Below are 26,405 nucleotides of genomic sequence, written 5' to 3'. Positions count from 1 at the left end.
CACATAACCGCCTGCTGTTAACGCACGAATGAACGCACAAAAACGGTGCCACCTAGGTCTGAACCAGGACTAACGACACAATACAGCATGTGAGTATTGTTAGCCTATAGACCAGGATGTGTGCTACTAGCAGGTTAAAAAGCAATCCCATCGCTGTGACAGTATGAAGCAATCCCACCTCTATCTTAGTAAGTAGCAGTCCCAACCCTGTCATAGTAAGTAGCAGTCCAACCCTGTGACAGTATGAAGCAATCCCACCTCTATCTTAGTAAGTAGCAGTCCCATCGCTGTGACAGTATGAAGCAATCCCACCTCTATCTTAGCAAGTAGCAGTCCCAACCCTGTCATAGTAAGTAGCAGTCCAACCCTGTGACAGTATGAAGCAATCCCACCTCTATCTTAGTAAGTAGCAGTCCCATCCCTGTGATAGTATGAAGCGATCCCATCTCTATCTTAGTAAGTAGCAGTTCCATCCCTGTGACAGTGTGAAGCAATCCCACCTCTTTCTTAGTAAGTAGCAGTCCCATCCCTGTGACAGTATGAAGCGATCCCATCTCTATCTTAGTAAGTAGCAGTCCCATCCCTGTGACAGTGTGAAGCAATCCCACCTCTATCTTAGCAAGTAGCAGTCCCAACCCTGTGATAGTAAGTAGCAGTCCCATCCCTGTGACAGTATGAAGCAACCCCACCTCTATCTTAGTAAGTAGCAGTCCCATCCCTGTGATAGTAAGTAGCAGTCCCATCCCTGTGACAGTATGAAGCAATCCCACCTCTATCTTAGCAAGTAGCACCCCCATCCCTGTGATAATAAGTAGCACTCCCATCCCTGTGATAGTACCGTAAGGTGCACTCCCATCCCTGTGATAGTAAGTAGCACTCCCATCCCTGTGATAGTAAGTAGCACTCCCATCCCTGTGATAGTAAGTAGCACTCCCATCCCTGTGATAATAAGTAGCACTCCCATCCCTGTGATAGTAAGTAGCACTCCCATCCCTGTGATATTAAGTACCCAGATAGCAAGGATAACTTGCTACAAACTTGTGGCAGGGTTAAATTGTAATTCTTGTTAACTTGCTGCACACATTGCCTGGCAAGTTGTAGACTTGCAGAACACGCGCAGCACAAGTTCTAGAGTTCACATTGGTCGCACGACTTTTGTATGTCGAGCATGTTGGAAAACCAGCCGAGAACCGTACGATTTTCGGCTGGTTTTTAACATGATCGAGAGATGACTGCTGAACGGGTTGCCCATTCAGCATTGCAGTCATCGGAAGCCCGCTCCTTAGGGGGGCGGGCTTGCGATGATCAAGAGTGCGATCTGCCTGTCCAAGATGGGCAGATCGTACGTTTTTTTAATCACTTTACAACCATCGCAAGACTAAGGTCTTGCAATGGTTGTACAGTGTATGGGCACCTTTAGCAAGAGCTCTGCAAGTGTACAGCACTTTTGCAAAGCATGGTGATCTGGAGACTTGCAATGCAGACTTGCTGTAATTGTGCAACACTCTTGTGAAGCTTGGCAAGTCTGTAATAGTTTAGCAAGTCATTTTATAACTTGCAGCTCAATTGCTTGCTATCTGGGTAGCAGTCCCATCCCTGTGACAGTAAGTAGCAGTCCCATCCCTGTGGTTGTAAGTAGCACTCCCATCCTTATGATACTCTCCCATGTCTTCAGCGCACTGATTACAGCCAGACTACATCTCCCGACAGGCAGCATGTGCGGTGACGTCACGACTCCTTTTTTTATGGACGATGCGGGTGGTGAGCCAATCAGAGCCGGTTCTGCACCCTGTGATGGTGTGTTGGCCGCGGAAGGGGGCGGGTCCGGAAGTGGTTACAGTTGCTATTGCGGAGCAACGCAGGAAGCGTCCCTGGAAGCAGAGCTGCTGGTGCAAAGCTACAGGAGGGTGAGTGTACCGTACTGTGACAGTGTGCCGGCTGGTCAGTGTACAGTGCCGTGTCCGTGTAGAATGTACAATGTGGGGTCAGTGTACACAGCACGGTGTCAGGGTACAGGCTGGTCGGTGTAGAACGTACAGTACGATCTGGGGGCACAGACTGGTAGGTGTAGAATGTGCAGGCTGGTCAGTGTACAGTATGGTGTAGGGCTACAGGCAGTTCGGTGTAGAATGTACAGTACAATTTGGGGATACAAGCTGGTCGGTGTACAATGTACAGCACAATTTGGGCTTACAGATTGGTCGGTGTAGAATGTACAGTACAATTTGGGGGCACAGGTTGTTAGGTGTACAATGTACACTACAATTTAGGGGTGCAGGCTGGTCAGTGTACAGTATGGTGTAGGGGTACCGGCAGGTCGGTGTAGAATGTACAGTACAATGTCGGGGTACAGGTTGGTCGGTGTAGAATGTACAGTATGATTTTTAGGGTTTAAGCAGGTCGGTGTAGAATGTACAGTATGATTTTAGGGTACAGTCTGGTCGGTGTAGAATGTACAGTATGATTTTAGGGTACAGGTTGGTTGGTGTAGAATGTACAGTACAATGTCAGGGTACAGGCTGGTCGGTGTAGAATGTACAGTATGATTTTGGGGTACAGGCTGGTCAGTGTAGAATGTACAGTATGATGTCAGGGTACCGGCTGGTTGGTGTAGAATGTACAGTATGATTTTGGGGTACAGGCTGGTTGGTGTAGAATGTACAGTACAATGTCAGGGTACAGGCTGGTCGGTGTAGAATGTACAGTATGATGTCAGGGTACAGGCTGGCCGGTGTAGAATGTACAGTATGATTTTGGGGTACAGGCTGGTTGGTGTAGAATGTACAGTACAATGTCAGGGTACAGGCTGGTCGGTGTATATTGCAGAGTGGAGCAATAGGCCTATGTTGTGTCATCTGAGAGTCAGCTGTGGCCTCATATAGATCAGAGTGTTCTTCTCTCTCCTCCATGATCTTCATGTGCACTTTCCCATCACAAGCCGACCTGCTCCCTGTCATCTGTTCTTTTACATTTTGTTTTTTTACTCTCAATAAAAATGTTTTTTATTTTATAAATAAACACTTAATAATAAACATGTATAGCTTTAAGTTGATGTTTATATCTGTTCTCACTATTATCTACAATCCTTATTTCACAAATAAACATTTCATACATGAGAATAGTTTTCCTGAGCTTTGTTGGTTACCTACAGAGACTTCAGGGTTTGCATTGCAGCGTTATTTGTCTGTTCAAGACAGATTGTGTATAGTGCGGGGGACAGGAGTGGGTATTCCAGAGAGTGCAGGGCTCAGGAGTACATAATACACAGAGGAGGGAATTTATCATAGCAGTTTTGAGTGTGGTCACATGGGATATATTTGCGCCAGATTTATGTTCCTAGTGTAATGTTCATAAATGAGATTAAATAGACTCCAGGAAAGAAGACTTGCAACTCCAGGCAAAAAGCCTAACTGTTTTTTCTTGAAGAAGTGGTCATGGGGGACGTCTTAAGTAGCGATTGTAAAGTGCAGATGTAAACAGTTGCAAACTTTCTCAAAACACGCACAATTGAAAAAATAGCGCAAGCTCGGGTCAATACATGTTAAAAGGAGCGTCTAAACAGATTTGCACATAGCTACAGCTCGCGGTATACAGAGACGCCGCAGCTGAAACCGATCCCGACAATTATGTCTGGATCCGCCCAGCTGCGTGAGTGACAGCTGGCTCTGCCTATCTAGAGGCAGAGCCAGCTGTACCCGCCCCCTCCCCCGTCCGTTCCGCCAGTCAGCGCTGGAGGATCGGACAGGGGAGGGGGGAATCCAGTCCCTCACCTGTCACGGCTCTCTGCAGTGACAGGATCGAGAAGTGAGCGAGCGCCGGTATATGCTCGCTCACTTCCCGATCTACTGAGCCGACCTGTGACAGTTTCATTGTCACAGGTCGGCTAGAACTATGAGGTGAGTGAAAATCACCCACCTCATAATTCTCCTTTAACCCTGCTGAAGCTCTGACTGCATTGACGTCTAACTAACACAGGGATTGTCACTTTGCTCTAGTGGGTGAATGGGTCAGTTGGGGAGTGAAGGGAAGGTAAGCATAAAAAGAGGAGAGCATGCAATTAGGCGTACCTGTGTTTGCTCTGTAGTAGAAAAGCACAGTTCACTAAAGTTCTCTTTAAAGTATTTCTTTTTTATTCATTAAAGATTGAAATCTCTATACCGGGGTAGTCAAATGTTGGCCCTCCAGCAGTGGTGAAACTGCAAATCCCATCATGCATCTGCCTCTAGAAGTAATACTTGTGACTGTTTTGCAATGCCTTATGGGATTTGTAGTTTCACCACATCTGGAGGACCTAGGTTTGGCTACCCCTTCTCTAAACCAATACATCTTACACATTAGTCATCTGTGAGCACTTTTACATACCTCTATCATACTAGCAGAAACTTTCTTTTAATAATCTCCCTCTAGCATGTGGATACAAATGCAGTGGCGTAACAACCGGGGGGGGCAGCAGGGGCGCGGGCCCCGGGCGAAAAGTGAAGGGGGAGCGCCGGCCGAAAATGGCACTTTCGGCTAAATGCCGAAAGTGACATTTTCCTGCCGTTTTGTCGGCGCGGCCGTGATTCCTTTCATCCCCGCTGGGACACAGAGCAGTGCCCAGCAGGGATGAAAGGAATCAGAGAGAAAATGACAGCCGGCCGAGCGCTGCGGGACGAGCGCTGTGAGCGGCCGGTGTCTTTCCTCCCACACCGCTCGGCCGCCTATCACAGTGCAGCAGAGCGGTGTGGGGGCGGAGACAGCCAGCGCTGTCACAGGAGGCTGGGCTCTCCTCTTGCAGCCTCCTATGACAGTGTGTGTCAGAGAGGAGAACGGGTACAAGCACTCAGCGATCAGTGATCGCTGAGTGTTTGTACATAATTGAGGACCTGGTATGTATACTATATCCTCAATTATGAATGAATGGGAGTGATCTACATCTCCTCCTGTTCATTCATAATTGTAGTTATAGTAAACATACCATGTTATCAATGAACAGGAACACTCATAAAGGATTCCTGTTCATTGATAACAGGGGACACAGAAAAAGAGATTGAGGACTCTGTGTCCTCAATCTCTTTTTCTATTTTTAAAGGGAAATATCAGGGGTCTGTTTAGACCCCCAATATTTCCCCGAAGCCCCTAAAAGTAAAGTAAAAAATAAAAATATTTAATAAAAAATTAATCAATAAATAAAAATTAATTTAAAAAAATGAAAAAGTTTCTAACAAAATAAAGTATTAAAATTTGAAAAATTAAAATAAAAACGTGTGTGTGGGGGGGAGGTGCAGGGTACAGTTCCAGTGGTTGTTTATATAAGGTGGGGGCGAAAAAGAATTTCTGCCCCGGGCGCCCAGAACTCTGGTTACGCCACTGTACAAATGTCTCCCTCTAGCATGTGGATACAAGCGTTTTCTCATACCGTGTACTTGCATACAGATAAATAAGAAGAGTTTAATATAAAGGAAAGTTATGTTTTGATTGAATAATGAGTTGGTAAAGAGGCCAGGGAGTCCAGGGTGGGCTATAAAGTATATAAATCATGGTAGGTTATGCTCTGATTTATTTTATATGTTGCTCTTAAAATTGTTCTCTTTCAGGTTTCGGTTTCTCATCCCACAAAATGTTGGCTGTGCCCAGTGGCCGGATGGGGGACCAGTTGATCCTAGAGGAGGATCATGATGAAAACTACTTACCTCAAGAGCACGGTAGTTTATAATTTACAGTATATGTATTTGTAAGGTGTATTAGATGAAGTCCAGACACACAGCTAATTATAGATAAAAGACGTATATGGGAGCGGTTTTATTTGCAAAGTTTTTGTATTCTTGTCAATTCAGACCTGACATCTACAAAACCCTGCCAGACAGCACTGCCAGGTTGATGACCAGGCTTTTCTCTACTGCAGTTAAGCAATAAAGCTAGATCACCTCCCCGCCCCCCAGCCCGTGATTGGACAATCAAGGAACAGTAGCAGCAGCTCATCCAGTTACTCAATTGGCTATCTTCTCTTTCCAGCATGTTTTTGATTGAGCTAATCCGCATGCAACCCACCTGATTGGCTCCTAATTCTGCTCCTCCTTCCAGTCTGAGCACTTCTGTACAGGGGTTAACATGAGGCTGATCCCAAGTCTTCTTTAGATACTTCAAACTCATTTACCATTTAAAATAATAAAGTGAACCTATTGTGAAATGAATGGTCTACTTTACTGACAGCCCTCTGGCAGCAGATAGCTTAAAAAAGCATGACATTTAACATTTTACAAAATGTAAAAAAAAAATGTAGCTCTGGTTTCTATTATGTCCGGGAGGTGCAGTTGATGTCGCCAAGCTTCAGGGCTTGTTCACACCATGTCCGGATCATATCTAGACCAGAACAGTTTGTTCCTGGACCAAAAAAGCATCTCTAGATTATTTGCGAACAACATTTTTTTTATTGTGCACATGTCTATCAAGCAACTTGCAAAAAAAAAAGAGGACATATTGGTCCTTGGTCCTTTTTTTCATTTCTGGATTTCTGGTTGCTTGAATGCCGGATAATGTGGAGTTTACTGTATTTTAAATCCATGAAACTAATTTAAAATGTCTAATATGATACGTAACTTTTTTAAAGAATTTTTGGAAAGTAATTTTATGAATTTTTTTTTTTTCGTTTTGGCCTGACAAATTCTGCTGCGGAATGTGTAATGTGGTGCCATTAATTTTAATGGTACCCCAAACGCACCTCCCACCCACAGTGTGATTGCCCGCACTGGAACGCACGGTACCACGAAGCCGTACGATTACAAATAATTGTGCATGCAGTTTTATTCTGAAAATAACTTTGTTTGTAAAACTCCATTTGTGTAATTTAAATAAAAGATGGTATTTAAAAAAAAAATCTTATTAGATTAGAGCTTTGCAGTTCCCGGCTGGCTTTTGCCATATTGATGACCTTATGATAAAGTAGAGATGCACCGATACCGGTTTTTGGTACCAGTACCGATATTTTATTTTTTTGGTACTTGCCGATAACGATACTGAAAATCCCATTAAGGAAGCCAGGTGGCGTGTAATGACTTCCCGCCAGGCTTCCCAATTAGCCAGAAAGCCGGGCGGCGTGTAATGACTTCCCGCCAGGGTTTCCGATTAGCCAGGAAGCTGTCTCCTTGCTAACCCATTGCCAGGTAATGAGGAAGCACGGAGCCGGCTTTCTGGCCAATCAGGAAGCTGGGTGGCGAGTCATTACATGCCACCCGGCTTCCTGATTGGCCGCGAAGCCGGCTCCATGCTTCCTCGTCACCAGATTTCCCAGCCAATCATGAAGCTGGGCGGAATGTAATGACTTGCCGCCCAGCTTCCTGATACCAGAAGTTCAAGTGTCAGGATAAGCATCAGGAGCAATACTCGGTATCGGCCGGTGGTTCCCCAATGATAAAGCATCTCCAAGTGAATCCAAACATTTATTATAGTGCAGCCTACAGTCCTTAGATGTGGTGGCTGCATTAGTTTTGAGGCTTTTTTCCCTTATTGTCCCCTGGTGATCCTGCGCATAACAACGCTTCCTGATCTAGGGTGACTACCGTCACTCATTGTACTGTATTTAAGGAGATAGCGTAGTTGCCTCTAAGGCTGTTCTTCAAACATGTCTGTCCTTGTTCACCTCCATTACAAGGAGGATGTTCGCATTACTGGTTTACAGTACAAAGATAAGATTGTTTTGCTTTAAGTGCAGCTTACAAAAAGTGACAAGAATTCTGCATTTCTGGCAAGACCAACATGTATTATTCTGTAATTGCTGAAAATGTTCTTCGCCTGAAAAATCTGGTAAGCTGCAGTATATTAAGTTTTTTGTTTTGTTTTGGGGTTTCATGATCATTTAAACCTTGCATTCCACAAAAGTACTCACATCATTTCCTCTGTGAAGCCTGGTACTGGGCAAACCTTTGTATGCACATCTTATCTGGTACCATCTTAATTGTGAGGGGCATTGCATGGGCAGGGTTTAATGTCTTCCCTCCTAGTAAGAAATCTTTTCTCAAGTAAATTCTGCCCTGTCTAAATTTTTCACAATTACAGCTACCTGTTTCGTATTTTAGAATTGTTTTATGCAGGATAAGTAATATCAGTGTAATTGTTAATGACATTTTCCTCCACAGTACAATACTGTACTAAAGTCTTCTTTTGTTGTATTCTTCAGAAATTCAAGAATATGCGAGAATGATTGGGATCAATCCAGACACAGAAACTGAGCTTATGTGGTTGGCTCGGGAGGGCATTGTTGCTCCCTTACCACCAGACTGGAAGCCTTGGTAAGCAAACATCTACAAAATTCCAAGTTAATATGATTGTCATTACAGTAGCAAAAAGGTTCCCCCTGCTCCTTTGTCACATTGATGCTGATTTTGGTATTCCGTATGAAGTTTGTTTGTTGCACACTGAGGTTCATGATCTGTTTGTTTTATATAGTGTACTCCTAAACTTGAGGGGTTTCTTGTGAAGTCTGAATGCTCCTCATAATACATAATTTGGATAAACCCAAGCCTACATCTGGTGAAACAAATGTGTGATTGCTCCATCTGTAACTGCAGAGTTCTATCCATAATGTACAATCCTGTTGATCTGGTAAATCTATTTTGAGTTCAGTTAAACGTTTTAATGACTAATATTAGCTTAACCTAATTGCAATTTCAACCACTTCTAGCCAAGCTTCTATAATAAACTTCTAGTCAACAGATCAGGAAAAGATAACAGTTGGTATTGTTGTATGTTTATGATAAATATGATGGCAGTACGTGTTGGCCTACTCCAGTTGTTTTTAGTAGTCATTTGTGCTTTGGAAAGTGTTTCCCAGGCATTGTTCAAAATCTTTTATATTTGTAGAAATCTGTTAGCACTGATTGTAACTAAATGAATTCGTGTATGCAAGCTGTGACATTGGGGTGGTTAGCACAAATGGTGAGCACTTAAGGAACAGTCTTGAAGCCGTTTTAAACATAAACAGGACAATCATTTATTTAATTCAGCAACAGAAAACAAAGCTTCAACGATAATACAAGGTCTGCTTGTATTTCAGCAAAACTGAAGGTTTGACAATCTCACCACCCCAGGTTGTTGCACATACTCCTTGTGTCCCAGTCCCTGGACAATAAGGTATTACCTCTCGTGGCACTCTTAAAACACATCCCTCATGTGCCACTGGCTCTCTGTCTCCTCGGCTGTCTTCTAGGTGCCTCCAGCACACACAGCCACCTGGCTCCCCTCTGACGTCTGGGTGGAGTCCTCCTGACTCCTGAACACCTCTGTTCCTCTTCCCAGCTGGAGCCCTGAACACACTCCAGCTCCCTCCTCATGAGGGATGCACACAGGTGCACAATCAGGTGCTGGCTGCCACTAAAGCATAGACCCAGGAATGGAGATTTCATCCCACGCAGAGCTCTAAGAAATCTCCTGGCTCCAGGATCCCAACTATGATCCAGAAAACCTGGAAAGGACTGAGAAGCCAGCTCTTTCCTGGTACAAGCAATTGCTTCCTGGAGCCACTCAGCCCCTCTGGCTGAGAATCCTGGGTGACTTTTAGGCCACTAACACCGTGGTATTGCCACGCAATGCCACAAAGCCTAGAATTACTGTTAGGCAGACAGCTTGTTTCTTTAGGCAGTAGAGACAAAGAGGCAGCTTTTTCCTTTTTATAATTAGCATACATTTAAAGTAGTTCACAATTTTCATGTATAATAGAACTTTAGTGACCATGTTCTTTATATTTATTGGTCTTAATAACAGCACAACCCAGGAGCAGTATACATACATACATACATACATACATATTGTTGTATACATATTGTTGTATACATGTTGTGACAATGAGCCCCAGAAAGCATTGGCTATGGTCTATGATGGCACATACTTACCTCTCAGGTCGTGTCTAGCCTATCTTAGTTTTAGGGGTTTTCTGTTACAGAGAGCATTGCAGTCTCTAGTTTAACTGCCTTTCATACCCACAGTGCTGTATTTGTTATACCCTGGGTGCTTTGTATCTCCTGTTACTTGAGATTGCATGCATTGCTTACATGTTGGATACTTTGTGTCCTTCATACATATTTTACCATGTACTGTTGTGAAAAAGCTATAAAGAACTAATTAACAAAAAACAGGCAGAGCCCAGTGGTTTTGCCGGACCCAGCCCCGGCGTGGGAAGAAACTTTGGGGTGACTGCCCTAAAACAATGCTTGGTGAGTAGACTGCTCTTTTATTTGCTCACTGTAGAAGTGTAGAGCAGAGTGGTACTTTAGGACTACAGTGTTGGTTGCTGGATCTGATGGTGAAGGAGTGGGAACTGATCCACCAATGAGCTGATGGCGAGGGGCACTAAATTGTGGAGGTTTAGGGATTATTTCCCCTTTTGCTCCATTTTAATCAGGTATTGGGTACAGCTTACAAGCTTAAACCTGCGCGTTCTACGCTCGACGAACGCTGTACAAAACGCTCAAACATCTAAATCCCAATGTATTCAATGGGTCTGGTTCACACCTTGGCGTATTTCAGCCCATCATTACGCGCTACAAAACGGCCCACCCCTGAAAAGGTACATGTACTACTTTGGGCCGTTTTTGTTGCGCGTTTCCATTGGGATACAGCCAAGTAACCCTCGGAAACACGCGTTTGTCGCGAGATTTTTTACCGCGAATCGCGGTAAAAAAATTGCGCGACAACCGCGCCACAGACGCGCATATGCACTACGCCCAGGTGTGAACCAGGCCTTAGTCTTATCAGTGATTGATGGCCCTAAAATAATTGCTCTCACAGCGACGGTCGCTTCAATATGTAACATGTGTAGCGCAATTGTCATTTTCGCGCGCTGGCGCATTTGACGCATATTTACGTTTATATGTGCGTAAACGAAGGGGGGGGGAACTTAAACATTGGGGGGGGTTACTTTTTTTATTTGTGACTTTTATTTTTTTTAACTTTTTTTGTTTGTGACTTATTTTTTTTTACTTTTTTTATTTATATAGACTTTTTTTTTACACTTATTGTTATTGCTATTACATAGGGGGATACCATCCCCCTATATAATAGCACAGGTACACTGACAGGTCCTCTTTATGGAGACATTAGGGGTCTCTAGACCCCTAATGTCACCTGGAGACCCCAAAAGAAGCTGATGAAGCACAGATTTGCTTCATCAGCTTCTTCTCTCTGGCAGTAGGAGCCAGATGACTGACAGGTGAATGCGGAAGTGATGTAATACACATCACTTCTGCATTCACAATACAGAGGGAGATCAGCAAGGAGCTGATCTCCCTCCCTCCTCCTCCTGACGCCCTCCCGAGCCAGTCCCAGGCCGCAGATGGGCTAGCGGATCCCGGGATTAAAGGTGAGGGGTCAGGAGGGGGGAGATGGCGGCACTCGCGATTGGGGGGGGGTGCTCCGAAATTCACGCCATACAACCGATTGGCGGCTATAGAGCCGCCGATCGTTTGTATGTGAAAGAGCTGTTAACGGCTGTAGTAACGAGCGGGTCTTTCCTGCCCGTGCTAGCGCGCGAGCAGGAAAAAAATGCCGCCTGGAGACGGCAACCCGCTGATGCGAGTCTGCCGTCCGTCCGTTTTTTCTTAACGGGCGGACGGCAAGAGGTTAAAGAGTCTCCAAATATAAAAAAAATGGCTTAATAACATGAAAAATATGTGACGTTCTCAGTCTGGTAACTAAAAGCCACCTAGTCAAGAAGACAAAAAAAGAATCTATCTTATATGTACAGTGCCATTACTTCATCAGCCACACCGTGAGTGAAACTTTAGGTTGGGATTTGTTGGTATCAAAAAGAAAATGTACAAAAATGTTGAACTGTGTTTTGTTTAAACTGTCTTTTATTGGAGCAATCAAACTATCTGTGTTAGCTAAAGCAAAACCAAAGCTTTGAATGTGATGTACTGAATGTAGAATTTCACTTCACTTTCACCCATATGCACAGCTGAATCTGTAAGCACCAGTATAGTAACTGAGAAAATGATCTCGTACCTTGGAAATCTAACAAGATATGACATCTGATGTTACTTTACATATTGCCTTTTCTGCAGGTGGATTTTTTTTGTTCCTATTAATGCCTATCTTTTTTTAGAATCAAAAGTTTTTGTATATAAGTGTATAAAACACTTATGGAAGAGCATCAACAAAAGAGCTTAGCAAGCAGTATGGTAGTGGATGTTACATACAATATCACTAGCGCATGGGTAGTATAGCACATAGATGTAATGTGCAAGTGATTACATACAGATGATGTGAATCGTCACTCCTGGAAGTGCCAGGTCGTCATGCGGGATATGTAGAGGTGTGGAGACCATAGTAGGGCAACAGGCCCTATGGAAGGGGCAACTCTCTGTAAAGTCGTTGTTTCCGTGACAATCCCACATGTTGATGCTTGACATAAAGAACATCTACAAATAATGTAAATTAAGCTCAAGGGGGAGGGGGCGGGGGGGGGGGCAACTGTAAGGAAATGGTAAAAGAGAGAGAGGAGGAGAAGAGAGCAGGAAAGGGTAAAGAGACCAAGAAGGATGAAGAAAAGAGGAGGGGCTAAAGCCTGAGAAGGCTACCATCAAATGAATGCAACTGTAGGTAGTGGATCCATGGGTGCCACGTTTGTTCAAAACGCGCAACTCTGGATTCTAGACTAGCTGTGATGCGTTCATTAATAAAGGTCTTAATGCTTATTTTTATTTACCTTTTACTATTATTTATTGTTTTACATGAACTCATATGTTTATACTAATCTAGCATTCCTACTTCTTTCAGCCAGGATGTTACAGGCGATATCTATTACTTCAACTTTGCAACTGGCCAGTCCACATGGGACCATCCCATAGATGAGCATTATAGAGAACTTGTTATACAGGAGCGTGACAAGCTGCAGGGTCAAGGTGCGGGAAAGAAGAGGGAGAAAAAGAAAAAAAAAGAAAAGAAAAAAGATAAGAAACCAAAGGATATTCCCAAACCCGTATTGGTAAGCCATGGACTGGCACAGTTACTTGTATAAGGCATACAAGCCAAATTCTAATAAGGAGCTGTCTGTTTCCAGGCTGAATACATGAGGTAATCCTAAAGTTACAGCTCCACAAGAGGCTGTAGAGGGCCGCCATATGTTATAAACTTGCAGTAACCACACAAATCTGCAGTATCATTTTTGAGGTTTAATTGGTGACAGATGTAACTGAAATACCAGCAAAATGATGCTGGGTTTGTTTTTTTTTTTGTTATCGATTTCATTTTATGCCACAGATGTTTTGTAAAAATAGCAACTGCCCTAAACCCACCTGTTGAGTGGGCTCCAGTGCCATCAAGCTGGACTGGCCACACTTGTCCTAAGAACCACTTGCCAGGTCACTTTTAGGGAAAACAGGTTCTCAAAGGAAGCATGAAATTCCACTTTACACTTTAGGTAACCATTTGCAATTTGGATCCCACTTCTGAGGTCACAATGGTTATGGAATGAGATTCTCCACCCTCTTTGATGTTAGTAGCCTACTAAAGTAGAACTATACCTCCTTATTAGGTGCTATCCCATTTTGAAAGTGTCAGATGAGACATGATTCCTACTTAAACCTCTGCAGCAATAAAAGCAGGATCTTAGTTAGGATCTAGCCAGGAATGGGGAGCTGAAACTCTCTCTGAGCTTGGACTTCCTATTGGGCCCCTTTACCTGAGATGGCTAAGTGAATAATAAGATCTAGATTGCCACATCACCTGCAGAACAAATTTCTTATTATTTGCTCATCTTGAGCAAGGACACACATTGCTGGCCATTAATAATATGAAGTGAAAAGGACACTAACATGTCAGTGTTGCTGGAAGACACTTGTACACCTCCAGGCTTACACTATCCGGGTGTATGTGTCCCTCTGCTCTCCTCCTTTGTGTTTTATGCTTCCTTTCATCAGCCAGATTCCCACTTTGTACTGCTTTGCTCTTATCCTGAATTGTCCCCTACTGTAGCTCCTTCTTCTTCTCCATGTATTCTGTTTGCTGATATCCTCAATGAATTTTGTTTTTACACTTCAGTACACACACGTCACACTTTTAGCAAACTGTTTTGCATTAACAACAGGCAATATTGGTTTGCATATTTTGCAATGCATTTTCTTTTCAAGCTGGCTAACTGCTAACTTCAAAGTGATCCCTCTCTGTCCAGTCCCTACTCTACCGGAGAAATGGCAGATACGTGAATGTATGTCAATGTAAAGTGATATGATACAGTTGGAAGAGAGCTGTAGTACCACATCTGATCATTGATGGAAGAAATAAACAGTATATTGTCCATTGAGGGACACAGTTTTGAAGAATTCTGAGACGTACGGTTATGCTGCTTCCTCTAGGAGAAATAATGGACACTAGGCAAACAAATTAAAAGCCTGTCACTTTAGGGACATAACCACTCCCACCTCACAACCGCCAGTTTCGCTTAGTGTCCTAAGGAGAATAGATGTCTCCTTCTCTTCTGCTTTATTATTTTAGTTTATTTTATCTTTTCAACTTCGTGTAGATCAGTGTTTAGCTCTAAGTACCATGAAGGGTCAGACATCTGCCTTGTCGGTCCTTTTTCTACTACATCCTCTTGCTTCTAATTGCTTAACTGATCCTTTTAATTAGGGAGTTACTTGTGTAGCTCCTCCTGTTAGTTCTCCTTTTGAATACAAATCAAATCAACTAAACGTGAGATTGTAGTCTATCATGGGAATGAGCTTGGAGTGTTGGCTACTTTACAACACACACGGGAACCATAACAAAAGTAGTCGCCCTTCGGAAGGAAGGACAATATCAGAACGAATTCAGAGATTTGAGGATCTACAGCCTAGTGATGCACAAATAAGCTACATTTTTGTTAACTTACGTACTTGAATGCATTTTTAAGATTTAAGTTAAGATTTAAGATAGTTTGGTGTCACTTTAAGTGTACTTTTGACAGTTAATTTTTTGTCGAGCTAATGCTTTAGTTGTGGTGGTGCCCGCCCCTCTGTTTGGACTGCTTTTGAACTTCCATATGTCTCAGAATTCTTCAGAGCTGTGTCCCTCAATGGATGATAGAGAAAATAGGATTTTCTTCATAAAGCAACGGACTTTTAATTTGTTTGCCTAGTGTCCATTTCTCCTAAAAGCATTTTGAACACAGACATGTAGGGGCGCATTGGCTACCTGTGCCTTATTTCTGGAGTGCCCTTTCTAAACAGCACTCCTGAAACACATGTCCACCTCCCCAACATTTTTTTAAAAGTTAAGAAGCTGATTAAACGAACCTGTCATAGGCGAAACATGATTGTTGCCATTGTTCACCTCCTCCTGAAAACGGTAGTTGTCTGGCTGTCTCTGGTTTTACTACTGTCTCTGGTTTTAGTTCCATATCCAAAGTAAGTATTCAGCAAGTAAAATCAAACCAGCCAATATTTTTCTTGCTTTGTGCATTTAATGAAGCCTGGGCCTGCATCAGTGGCATAAGATACAAGCCAGGTCTCCCAACCACTACTTAATCTACCTATGCACTTAGAGACATGTTAGGGTCACTATGTGTTTGTGTGTATTAATATATGACACACACACCATATATTCTGACAAGAAAAAAATGGTATGAAAAATTGCAAAATATGGACACATTATATTTTGTAATTTTTACATACCGTTTGTTTCTTACCAGTAATGAATTGTATGTTTTTTTTTCATGACAGTCTCTCGGATCTCCACTTGGGCCTGTGCAGGGACCAATAGGAGGTCTAGCTCCTCTGCGGGCACTGGGTGATTCTACTGGAAGCTCTGGAGTTATGCGAGGATCTCAGGGCAGCAGTACAGGAAGCTCTGGCGAATTTGACAATCTTTTGGGTGGAACATCTGGTGTAAGTAACAACAGAACTATTTATACAAGTGGTGACTTGTCCCATCCTTTGCTACATTATTAAGCTTATGGTGGAATGTTGTAATTATGGACTAAGTCCATACTTACGACATATGTTTCTTTTTTTGTCAATATTGCTATACATTCTTTTAGATGCATTTGTTTTTCTGTATATTCTCTTCTGCAGTATAGAACATTTGCCTTTTATACACAGTTTGCATTTTGAATTAATCTGGAAATCCAGTATGCAATCTGCTGACTATTTCCTTTTACAAAACAAACTGTGAATATCAGAGCTAAATAATTATGTTTAAAATAGAGACAAAGAAAAGAAACCTTGTATTGTTTCTTACACATTTTGCTTTATGTAAGTTCCCTCACCAATGACTCTGCCTAATATGTAAAGGGAACCCCATTTATCTGCAGGACCTGCTAATGAAGGAAGCTAATGGGATCTTCAGGAGGATTTTATGCAGTGTTGGTTGAGCGGACCAATATTTGATCTCCTGCTCGTTTTTTATTGTTGGGTGAGAGTCTGGCCCCTTTTTTGTTTCTTTATTGTAAACCTTTACTCAAAATTAAACTTTTAAAAGTAAACTTCCTGCCCAAGAACAAACATCACAAGATGCCCTGCCATCCATACCATCTGTAGGAGTACCTCCCTGGCATAGGGAGGAATTGGGGTGCAGTAGGTGGATGGCCCAAGCAAGATTGTTTTCATGCACTGGATGTGTGATGCCAGGTAGGGCCGCATAGTAAAGATCTCCATAGCAAGGCTGCAGGCTTAATTTTTTATTTTTTTTCAAGAATACATTTTTATTCGTTTCATTACATGCAATTCCATAAATTGCATAATAATAACAATAGCATCTACATTTAACAGCTATCTCATATCTAAAATTGCTTATTTAATTATAAGTGGGCAAAGATAAAATAGGCTGCAGGCTTAATTATGTAACCAATAAAGTTGGTCTGTAAATGCCAGCTTTTCTAAAAGTGAAATTATTATTCATTTATGTAAATCTACAAAATTCTGTACAGTCTTTGTACTCTTTCTTAAAGGAAAAAAGTGCTTTGCTTTTATTATTATTAAATTATTATTATAGTCATTATTTTTATTACTCATCTTTTTTTACATACCACTAGAAAACAGCATCGTACATCAAGACAGCCACAGGAAGACACTCAGAGGAAAGAGTGAGTCTCACTCTACCTGGTTTGGCAGAGGAGGATGAAAATGGTGATCAAGAAAGTGAAGATCAGGTGAGCATAAGCCAATGGGCTTGACTAAATCGAAGCTCATTGTGTGTTCAGTTTTATTAAATGATACACTAATAAAGGATTTTTGTGTTGTTTATAATTATATATAATCATTATAAAAATGTTTGATCAGATATGGATAAATCACGGTATCCTGGTCACAGTGGTGCATAGAAAATGTGGCTGAATTCATAAATAAATAGTTACTTCGGAAGAATGATTGTGACAGGCTCACCAGTAAAATTGCAGTGCAATGTGTTATATGCACTCCACTTGAAAATATGAATAGTCATTTGTCTTGATTGAAAGAGAGACAACTCCAAACAGTAGAAGAAACAAAATTGAGGAGGAGGAGGAGAGATCCGACTAAGTGTAGTATTTTATCGTGCAAAGCCATAGATACGTAATACGTATCACCAGGAGCGTGATACTTCCATAGGTTGCGAGAAATCCCCTTGTGTATATCGGGCAACCTGAGGTGCAAAAAAGGCGCAGAGGCAATATTTCTGTCACCATGCAGGATGGTCCCTTTCGATGCTCGTCGGGGTTTAGTTCGGATAATCCAAAGCTCGGCAGCTAGAGGGACCCGATTTGTACTAAAGAGGTGAGACAAGAATGTACAAAAAAAACACGTAGGTGCAAGACAGCAGAGGTGCCCAGATGGAAGAAATTAAATGATCATGTTTCTTCAAATTAGACTTTTATTCCATGAAACACACATATAACTATCACAATGCGTTTCGAGGCTCTAAGATGGCCACTTCTTCAGGAGGGTGTGATGAGAAACTTTAAGTAGAGTGGTAGGGTCTCCTGGCGTGTGTGAAGAAATGAAAGAAACACGATCATTTCATTTCTTCCATCTGGGCACCTCTGCTGTCTCGCACCTACGTTTTTTTGGGGCATTCTTGTCTCATCTCTCCATTCGTCCTGATTATCCAGTAAAGTCATGCTGCATTGGCAGTTGTAAATACAATGACCAATACTCTGCAGTACAGCCTAAACATTAGAGACAAGAGGAGCAAAAACCAGGTTTCTGTATGGTGTTTTCTTCCTTCCCTCTTAGTGCTGGATGGAACATAGCTTCCAGGTAGGTAGACTCTGATGTTTCTCTATTTTTTGAAGTATAAAACTGCAATGACAACTCAAAATATGTGCTCGCTGAAAATATAATATACTTTTCCCTTAGGGATGCATCGATACTAGTATCGGTATCGGTGCCGATACAGAGTATTTGGTTGAGTACTCGTAGTACTTGCACAAATGCTCCGATACCTTCCCCGATACCGGAACTTCCGGTCAGAGGAAAATTTCCTCTGACTGGCAGTGCTGTAGGGGAACAGGGAGTGGGTCTCCTGGGCAAATAGAAAGCCGAGTGGCGAGTAATAACCCGCCTCCCTGCTTCCTGATTGGCCAGAAAGCCCTCTCCATGCTGATTGGCTGGGAAGCCGGTGTGCCTGGCCAATTTGCATCGAGCCGGCCGAACAGCCAGATCAATGCAGATTGGCTGGGAAGCCAGCTTTCCAGCGAATCAGGGAGGCAGCTCATTACATGCCGCCCAGCTTCCTGATTGGCCCAGAAGCCGGCTCTGTGGTGTTTGGCTGGGAATCACAATTGCAGGTTCCTGGCCAATCACAATCGAGCCGGCCAAACAATAAGGTGCTGGCTTCCCGGGCAATCGGGAAGCTGGGCAGCATGACATTACATGCCACCCAGCTTCCTGATTGCCTGGGAAGCCGGCTCCATGCCAGCGGAAGCACCGGTATCGGTACTAGGTATCGGCAAGTACCGAAAGCAAAATATCAGTACTTGATACAGAAAAACTGGTATCGGTGCATCCCTACTTTCCCTTTTATATATCAGTTGTAATCAACTGATCACATATGGACTGCTTCCTGTGCTGATAGTGATTTTACAATAGAATAAGTTTCTTCCCAAGAGCCAACCCACTGCTTGAATTTGGGCTGAGTACTCTTGAGAGAAGTACTGAAGCAGGATGTTGTAAAGTTTTTAGGAAGCTATGTACAGCACCCTGCCAGCCCCTCCCACCATCCATGATCTGCCTACATTGCATAGCACAAAGACCTAATGATGTTATCACTGGGTCTAAAATAATGTATGTAATGGAAACAAAAAGAAAGATTTTATTTAATAAATGTATTAGAATGTTGATGAAGAGGGAAAGGAGCAACCAGGGAAGGCAAAATATAAGCAAATTGAACTCCAGCTTTAAAAAACAATCAATACAAACTTGTAGTATTTAATAAACTACATAATTCACCTAAATTAAACAAAATCTAAACAGTTTACTACAGTGTGATTTGTTAAAAAAAAACCCCAAAAAACTGATATGGTTGCAAAAATGAATGGATCTAATAGATGGTGTAATGCTAGATCAAAACTCTAGATGTCACTTGTGACAAAGTGTGATACCAGAATTTATTTTTCAGTGTCTTAAGCATCATGTGGCACTGTATACAGTTTTTGGTAAAGTGTGGTAGCTTATGATCATACAGTGTGAGTAGAATAGTAAAAGTTGTGTCTATTTCAATGGGTGCAAGCTACTGAGTAGGCTGCAGGTGAGAAGCATTATTGAAGGGGGGTGCATGCAGCCTATTGCACATGTTGCACAATATCATAGGTTAATTTGCTAAATTATAGGTAGGCACCATCTGGAATACTAGGATAAAGAGAGAGGTACAACTAAGGGTAGAATGGACTAACCTGTATGTGGGTACAACCTGCAACACTAGGATAAAGAGAGAGGTACAACTAAGGGTAGAATGGACTAACCTGTATGTGGGTACAACCTGGAACACTAGGATAAAGAGAGAGGTACAACTAAGGGTAGAATGGACTAACTTGTATGTGGGTACAACCTGGAACACTAGGATAAAGAGAGAGGTAAAACTAAGGGTAGAATGGACTACCTTGTATGTGGGTACAACCTGCAACACTAGGATAAAGTGATGTACAGATATAGTAGAATGCCACAGTAGACTGCAGTGGACAAAATTTGACCAGTTTCATAAGATGCATCAATGTAGATTTTGCTGCTAAGGTGGAAAGCAAGTAGGGCAAAATACATAAAAGCAAAAGACTCACCACTCCAATTCAACCAGACTGCAGATCAATACAGACATTGGGTGCAGGCTGCAGTGTGCTCCCACTTGTCAAACAATATCTCTCCAATCAGCCGCACGAACCCGAGGTCCATAAAAATCCAACTTCATTGTTGTAAATTCCATGCAAAGTTCAAAATGCAAGGTATACTCCACCATAGTATCTCTCACATGTTTCACCACCTGGGCTTAATCATAACGTATGATTAAGCCCAGGTGGTGAAACGCATGAGAGGGCCTGGAGTGGGAGAGATACTATGGTGGAGTATACCTTGTATTTTGAACTTTGCATGGAATTTACAACAATAAAGTTGGATTTTTATGGACCTCGGTTTTTTGCGGCTGATTGGGCAGATAGTGTCAAACACATATGATTTGTAATGTGGTATTTTGTATCTTGCAAAACATCTGGCTTCTGACTTTTGGCCATAGCTATCTATAGCGGGCCTTTTTGAGGAATTCTGTGTTGGTACCAACAACTACATTACCATTTTTTTTTCTTCCCCTGTAGAGCCCACGGGGGTCTGCTCGTCTTCTTAAAAACTTGCATATGGACATCGGATCTCTGGGAGGCGGCTTTGAATATGAGGTAAGAAAATGTTTTTCGTCTTGTTTTAATATGGCCCTTACTTATAGCTTTTGGAACATAGTATTATGACTAATCTTAGTGTCTTTGTTCGGACCATGTAAGTAAAGTAAGTGTCTCATAAAGAAGGCCATGGAGATATATTTTTTTCCATATAATTCTTAGTATTCCGAACACCAGTGTTAACACACAAATGGTTACCCATAGACTAGCGTTCTTTCCATAGGGGTTTACAGTCTTCTTTAAGTTATTACGAGTATGTCTAACAAGGATCCTTATTGGGCATAATACAGATTTATTTTGTCTGGCTAGTCATCCCTGTACCATACTTATCAGCCTTAACATTATGACCACCCACCTAATATTGAGTAGGTGTCATGATCCAGAGCACCCCCAGGTGGCGCTGGAGCCAGGTCCTGCAGTTCCTGTGCTCGCCTGCGGGTGTCTCCAGCAGCCAGGGACTGTAAGGAACCTGCAGCTCCGGTACTCACCTGCGGGTGTGCCCCAGCTGTGACTGATCATCCCATCACCTGGTGCTTCCTGGGAGGGTATTTAGGCCCTACCTGCAGTCAGGAAGCTGGCTCAGTATTGCGTCGCCTGCACTTGACTGATTCCCATAAACCTGAACCCTGCTTCCTATCTGCAGACCTGTCACCGACCCGGCTTGTTACCCGACCACTCTCTTGGATCCCGTTCATGTACCGTGCTGCTGCCCTCCTGTTAACGACCCGGCTTGTACCTGACCACTCTTCTTTTATCCTGAGGCCTGCCATATATCTGCAGGCCTGTTACCCCTCCTTGTTGCTTCCCCCTGGCTGTAGGTGTGTGTTTGTCCCAACGGTGGGTTTATTACTTCACTGCTAAACCTGTGGGGGGTTGAGGGGGTTTGTAGTTTTGTTGTTGTGTAGCAAATAAACTGTGTGCATAGAACCCTATCCTGTGTGGGCATATTAATTTGGTCATCCTGCGTGGGTACCTGCATGTGGTGTGAGGACGCCTGTGCACAGAACCCTGACAGTAGGTCCCCTTTTGCTGCCAAAACAGCCCTGACCTGTCGAGGCATGGGCTCTACTAGACCTCTGAAGGTATGCAGTGGTATCTGGAACCAAGCTTTCATTAGCAGATTCTTTAAGCCCTGTAAATTGTGAGGTGGGGCATCCATGGATTGGGCTTGTTTTTCCAGCACACCCCACAGATGCTTGATTACATTGAAATCCTGAGAATTTGGAGGCCAAGTCAACACCTCAAACTCGTTATGTTCTTCAAACCATTCTTCAACCATTTTTGCAGTGTGGCAGTGCACATTATCCTGCTGAAAGGGTATACTTGGGCAGCAACAATGTTTTTAGGTAGGTGGTATGTGTCGAAGTAACATCCACATGAATGGCAGGACCCAAGCTTTCCAAGCAGAACATTATCCAAAGCATCATAATGCCTCCTCCGGCTTGCTCTCTTCATATAGTACATCTTGGTGCAAAGTTGCAGAAAGATGTGCTCATCAGTGTGCTGCATGTCTTTTCACTCTCCAGCAGTGACGTGCGGTACCTCTTGCTCGGGTTGAGGCATTCCCCAGCCCTGCCCCTGCCGAATGATGCCCCGCCCCTTGTCGGTCGAAGCCCCGCTGGACGAAGCCCCACCCCCAACCCGTCCCCAAGCTGGTGTAAAGGATGAAGGGAGGAGACAGGGAGGAGCTTCACTGTCCCTCACTTGCGCCTTACTGCTAAGGCTCCGTGACAGGTTACACAGCGGGGAGGATTTTCCTGCTGTGTAACCTGTTAGATGCCGATGTAAATGGAGAAAAGGCTGTCAGCTTCAGACATGAAGCTGACAGCTTTTCCCTCCATAATTCTAGGTGATGCTCTGCCTCACCTGCCTCCCCTGACCGCACGTCCCTGTTCTCCAGTCACAGGCTGGGTAAGGGACCTGACCTGTAAGAGTAACTTAGCTGCAGCAGATAAAGATTATGTCTCCTACCCTGCCAGACAGGGCTGTGTAAATCTCGGGACTGGATAGACAGAATAACAAATCCTTTGTCAGTTAAAACGGCTCCGGTTTGTGTATCTCATCTGTGTATGTGGCTGTTTACCTAAAGTTCAACTTTAAATGTAGGTAGAAGCCACCTTGTAGCACATTGGAACACAAGCTTTATAATGTTAGTTGACGTTTTTGTTTTTCTTTAGTTGAGATAAGTTGGAAGATTAAGCAAGTAGCTGGTTTGTACAATAAGCATGTTTAGAAAAGGCATGGGGGATCTGTTTCTATGTATTACCCAGGAAAGTGAACAGAAAGAGGAATCTGCTGCACTGAGCTGCACAGAAGAGGGCACGGAGCCAGAGCTGCAAAACCTTGGAAAATCAGAGGATGAAGAGGAGAGCCAGAAAGAGGTGCCACTGGGCATGATACAACTCAGTAGTGACGACATGTACCTCCCGCATGTGTGTGATCCTTACTTTGACCATCACTGCTTTTGTATACTCCCCTGACTTTCCCAGTAGTGTTATGATGCTCTGTGTTCATTAGAATGCCAGCACATATTGTCTTTTATCTAAACCAATTTGACATATATTAGTGCTTGTGGAGGACTGGTATCTGTATGAATGTGATTTATACTGATTAGCATCACATTGTTCTATTAAGTAGTATATTAACAGTAGTATAATACGTGATTATTGGAGCAGCAAGACATCAGAGATAAATTCCAAACTTTGAGTACAGTAGCAATTTTTTGGTTGCAGCTAATCATTATAGCATTCATATATCACAATGCCAGATGTTTGCTGTGAACGGTCAACTTTCTGTCAAGATGAAGTTTAAGGCCTTGTTCTCTCTGGGCGAGTTCCTCCGGCAGGAACCTATGGATTTCTGTGTCAGGAAAACCAGATGTTTCGATGCAGCCTCTGTGCCAATTCAAGTTAATGAAGGGGTGACTGCGACCGCATCTGTAAACAGCGGTCCTCATGTAATCGTATATTATACGATTACATGCGTTTTGGAATAGATCACTAACGCTGGACACATCTATTCTGCGACCAATGACAGTGATCTGTTTCAAACCCCACTTAATCGTATCCTATACTGTCACCCCATCATTAACTGGAATGGGCACTGTGTCTGCATCTAAATAGGGACGCCGGCATTCCTTCTGCAGGAATTGTTAGGTTCCTGCTGCAGGAATGCCAGAACGTCCAGTGTGAACAAGGCCTCAATTTTATGTTTGTGTTCAAATTTGTCTGTTATGTTAAGAGCTTTGTTATCTCTTCACTTGCTGAGCATTTGTATAGTAGTGTTGTAACCTGGAGAAATATCATCATCAATTTCTCTAGAGGAGATTGATGGGGAGTGGGAAAGTGCATCCATCTTCCGTTTCCGCTGCTCTTTCATCACAAGCTGGCCAAGACTCCAGTGTGGGCATTGATGAGACTTCCCAGGCTGGAGAGTGTGAGCTGGTGCACGGTGGTTCTCCAGCTGAAATGCCTGCACAGAAACAAGAGCCTGTGCCTGGTTCCCCTGACAGAGAGACTAAGGACGGAGAAGCATCTGAAAACTCTGCATCTTCCATGGCTGGAGAGCTGGGTTCTAGTGCCAGAGATTGCATCCTGGAACAAGATGAGCGAGATGTAGGAAAAATTCCCATCCTTGTACCACTAGCTTCGTTTTTCATAGATCTTATCCATAGTTCCTACTATGCTACTATGTAGCTAGTTTAGTTCTCCTGAAAATATACATTGTCTGTACTGTATATTCAAGTAGCCAGTTTTCTGTTATTAGTGGCATAGAATAAGCCTGTAGAGTCTGTAATTGCTATGTTGGTTTTCTACTAGCTGTAGTAAAAAAAACACAATTTTTTTAAAATAAATCTCGAATCTTTGTTGTACTGTGTGTATTTTAGAAGTGTGCAGCAATCTTAGCATGAAATAACTCATGCAGTTTGCTGCGTGCAGGATAAGGTGTTTCATTTTCTAAGGCAAAAAATAAACTGTAAAATGTTTGCAGACTTTGCTTACGGCCCGAGTCTCAGTGATGTAAAAGATATATATGCTAAATTTCAAGAAGATTGGATAATATTTAGAGGTTGCACACTTTGATCTGTTTTGTAAAAGTAGGCAAAAAATAAGATTTTTCAATGTTAATTACTTTTATTGGGAAAACTAAAAATCACAAACTTAAAATCCTATTAAAACTATACATTAAGATTAATAGGTAATATGATAGGCAAAACATGTGTTATATTAATCAACTTTGAACGATGCAATCCCTTGTTTTGTTCGCTTGGTGACGACTTTTCTGTGATGCTCGACTACCCTCAACAAGAATTGTTTTTGTTGTTCATCCCTGACCGATTCATTATACTTTTTTATCAGAGCAATTCCTCTTTCTGCGGTATCATTGACAACCTTAAGAGCGTTCACATGGCTTCTTAGAGAATCACTGCAGTATTCTGTCACGTCGTGGATCACAAACAATTCAAAGAACGTCTTTGTTTTATTAGTAACAAAATGGCTCAGGTCTTTTCCTTCAAAAACCATGTTTTTACCCTCTAATCGTTTCACTTCCTTTTTTCTTTGCATTTTTGGTTTCTAAATTTTTAGTCCTATTTTCCTTAACAACCTGAGTAATACGTTCATCCAAAAAAGCCAATCCTACGTTTGTTTCTGACAGATACCAAAGGTGTCTCTTAGCAACTGTGAGATCACATTTTTTGACGTCTGCATCTGGGTAAGTGCGGAGAAGCTGTAGCATATCCAAATCATTCTTTGGAGCCCATCGACTTACAATTGCCTCATGCCAAAAGCGAACATATATGAGGCTGACAAAATGTGCAACCCGTTTCATTCCTTCCAATTGTCGTTGAGGAATATTCAACAGTTTAGTGAAGAGGACAATTTTAAGTGCATATATTGCCTTTGCCATCCACCTTGCTTGATGCAGTGCCCATGGGATTCTGAAACTGAAGTCGTTTTTAGACCAACCTCCTAGGTACAGGAGTGAGAGTTGTAATAACTCTTTGTAGTCTTCTCTTGGATGACTTCTGTCTTTTAGGACATTTTGGATGTAGTTAACCATTTTCACTCGTTGTTCTTCTGAGTGAGAGGTGTAATAGCTTTTTGTAGTCTTCTCTTGGATGACTTCTGTCTTTTAGGACATTTTGGATGTAGTTAACCATTTTCACTCGTTGTTCTTCTAGAATGCCTTGAACGGGACTTTCTTCATCCAGAATCCAGACCATTAGTGTAAAGCACTTCAATGTTAGAAATGTCACTAGTTTGTGATAAAAGTGATCAATGTGTGCAACCCCTAAATATTATCCAATCTTCTTGAGTGCTGGGTCCCACCCATAGCTCTGCTTCCTGGCCATGTCCAGCACAGTGATAATATCAGTGCTACTCTCCCAAGGTAATGTGCTGGCTTATTAAGGCATTGGTGCACACAAGCAGGATTTACAGGATCCTTTCTGGCTATTCAGGAATCTATTTTAATAAGGAGTTTGTGTCCTGAGTTCTGCTTTTAACAATGTTTTGTAGTGTATATAGTATATATTGAAGTGTAGTATGTGTTTGTGTGTGTGTGTATATGTATATATATATATATATATATATATATATAT

General features: G+C 42.6%; 1 protein-coding gene across 1 annotated transcript in view; it reads left to right on the top strand.

Annotated features, from left to right (window-relative positions):
• Positions 1-1,853: 1,853 nt before the first annotated feature.
• The window catches only part of CEP164 (centrosomal protein 164), a 77,660-nt gene continuing 53,108 nt past the window's right edge, over positions 1,854-26,405 (top strand). The window contains exons 1-11 of the mRNA XM_018562864.1: positions 1,854-1,889; positions 5,262-5,268; positions 5,577-5,684; positions 8,156-8,267; positions 12,751-12,958; positions 15,672-15,840; positions 16,488-16,489; positions 16,982-17,098; positions 20,726-20,803; positions 23,074-23,235; positions 24,124-24,417. Coding sequence (XP_018418366.1) covers positions 5,600-5,684; positions 8,156-8,267; positions 12,751-12,958; positions 15,672-15,840; positions 16,488-16,489; positions 16,982-17,098; positions 20,726-20,803; positions 23,074-23,235; positions 24,124-24,417 — 1,227 coding nt within the window. The 5' untranslated portion in view covers positions 1,854-1,889; positions 5,262-5,268; positions 5,577-5,599. The remainder of the gene's footprint in view (positions 1,890-5,261; positions 5,269-5,576; positions 5,685-8,155; positions 8,268-12,750; positions 12,959-15,671; positions 15,841-16,487; positions 16,490-16,981; positions 17,099-20,725; positions 20,804-23,073; positions 23,236-24,123; positions 24,418-26,405) is intronic.

Source organism: Nanorana parkeri, unplaced genomic scaffold (assembly GCF_000935625.1).
Source record: "Nanorana parkeri isolate BGI_ZX_2015 unplaced genomic scaffold, ASM93562v1 scaffold608, whole genome shotgun sequence".
NCBI lineage: Eukaryota > Metazoa > Chordata > Amphibia > Anura > Dicroglossidae > Nanorana > Nanorana parkeri.
Note: the sequence above shows the minus strand (reverse complement) of the source record. Positions and strands in the feature narration are given on the sequence as shown.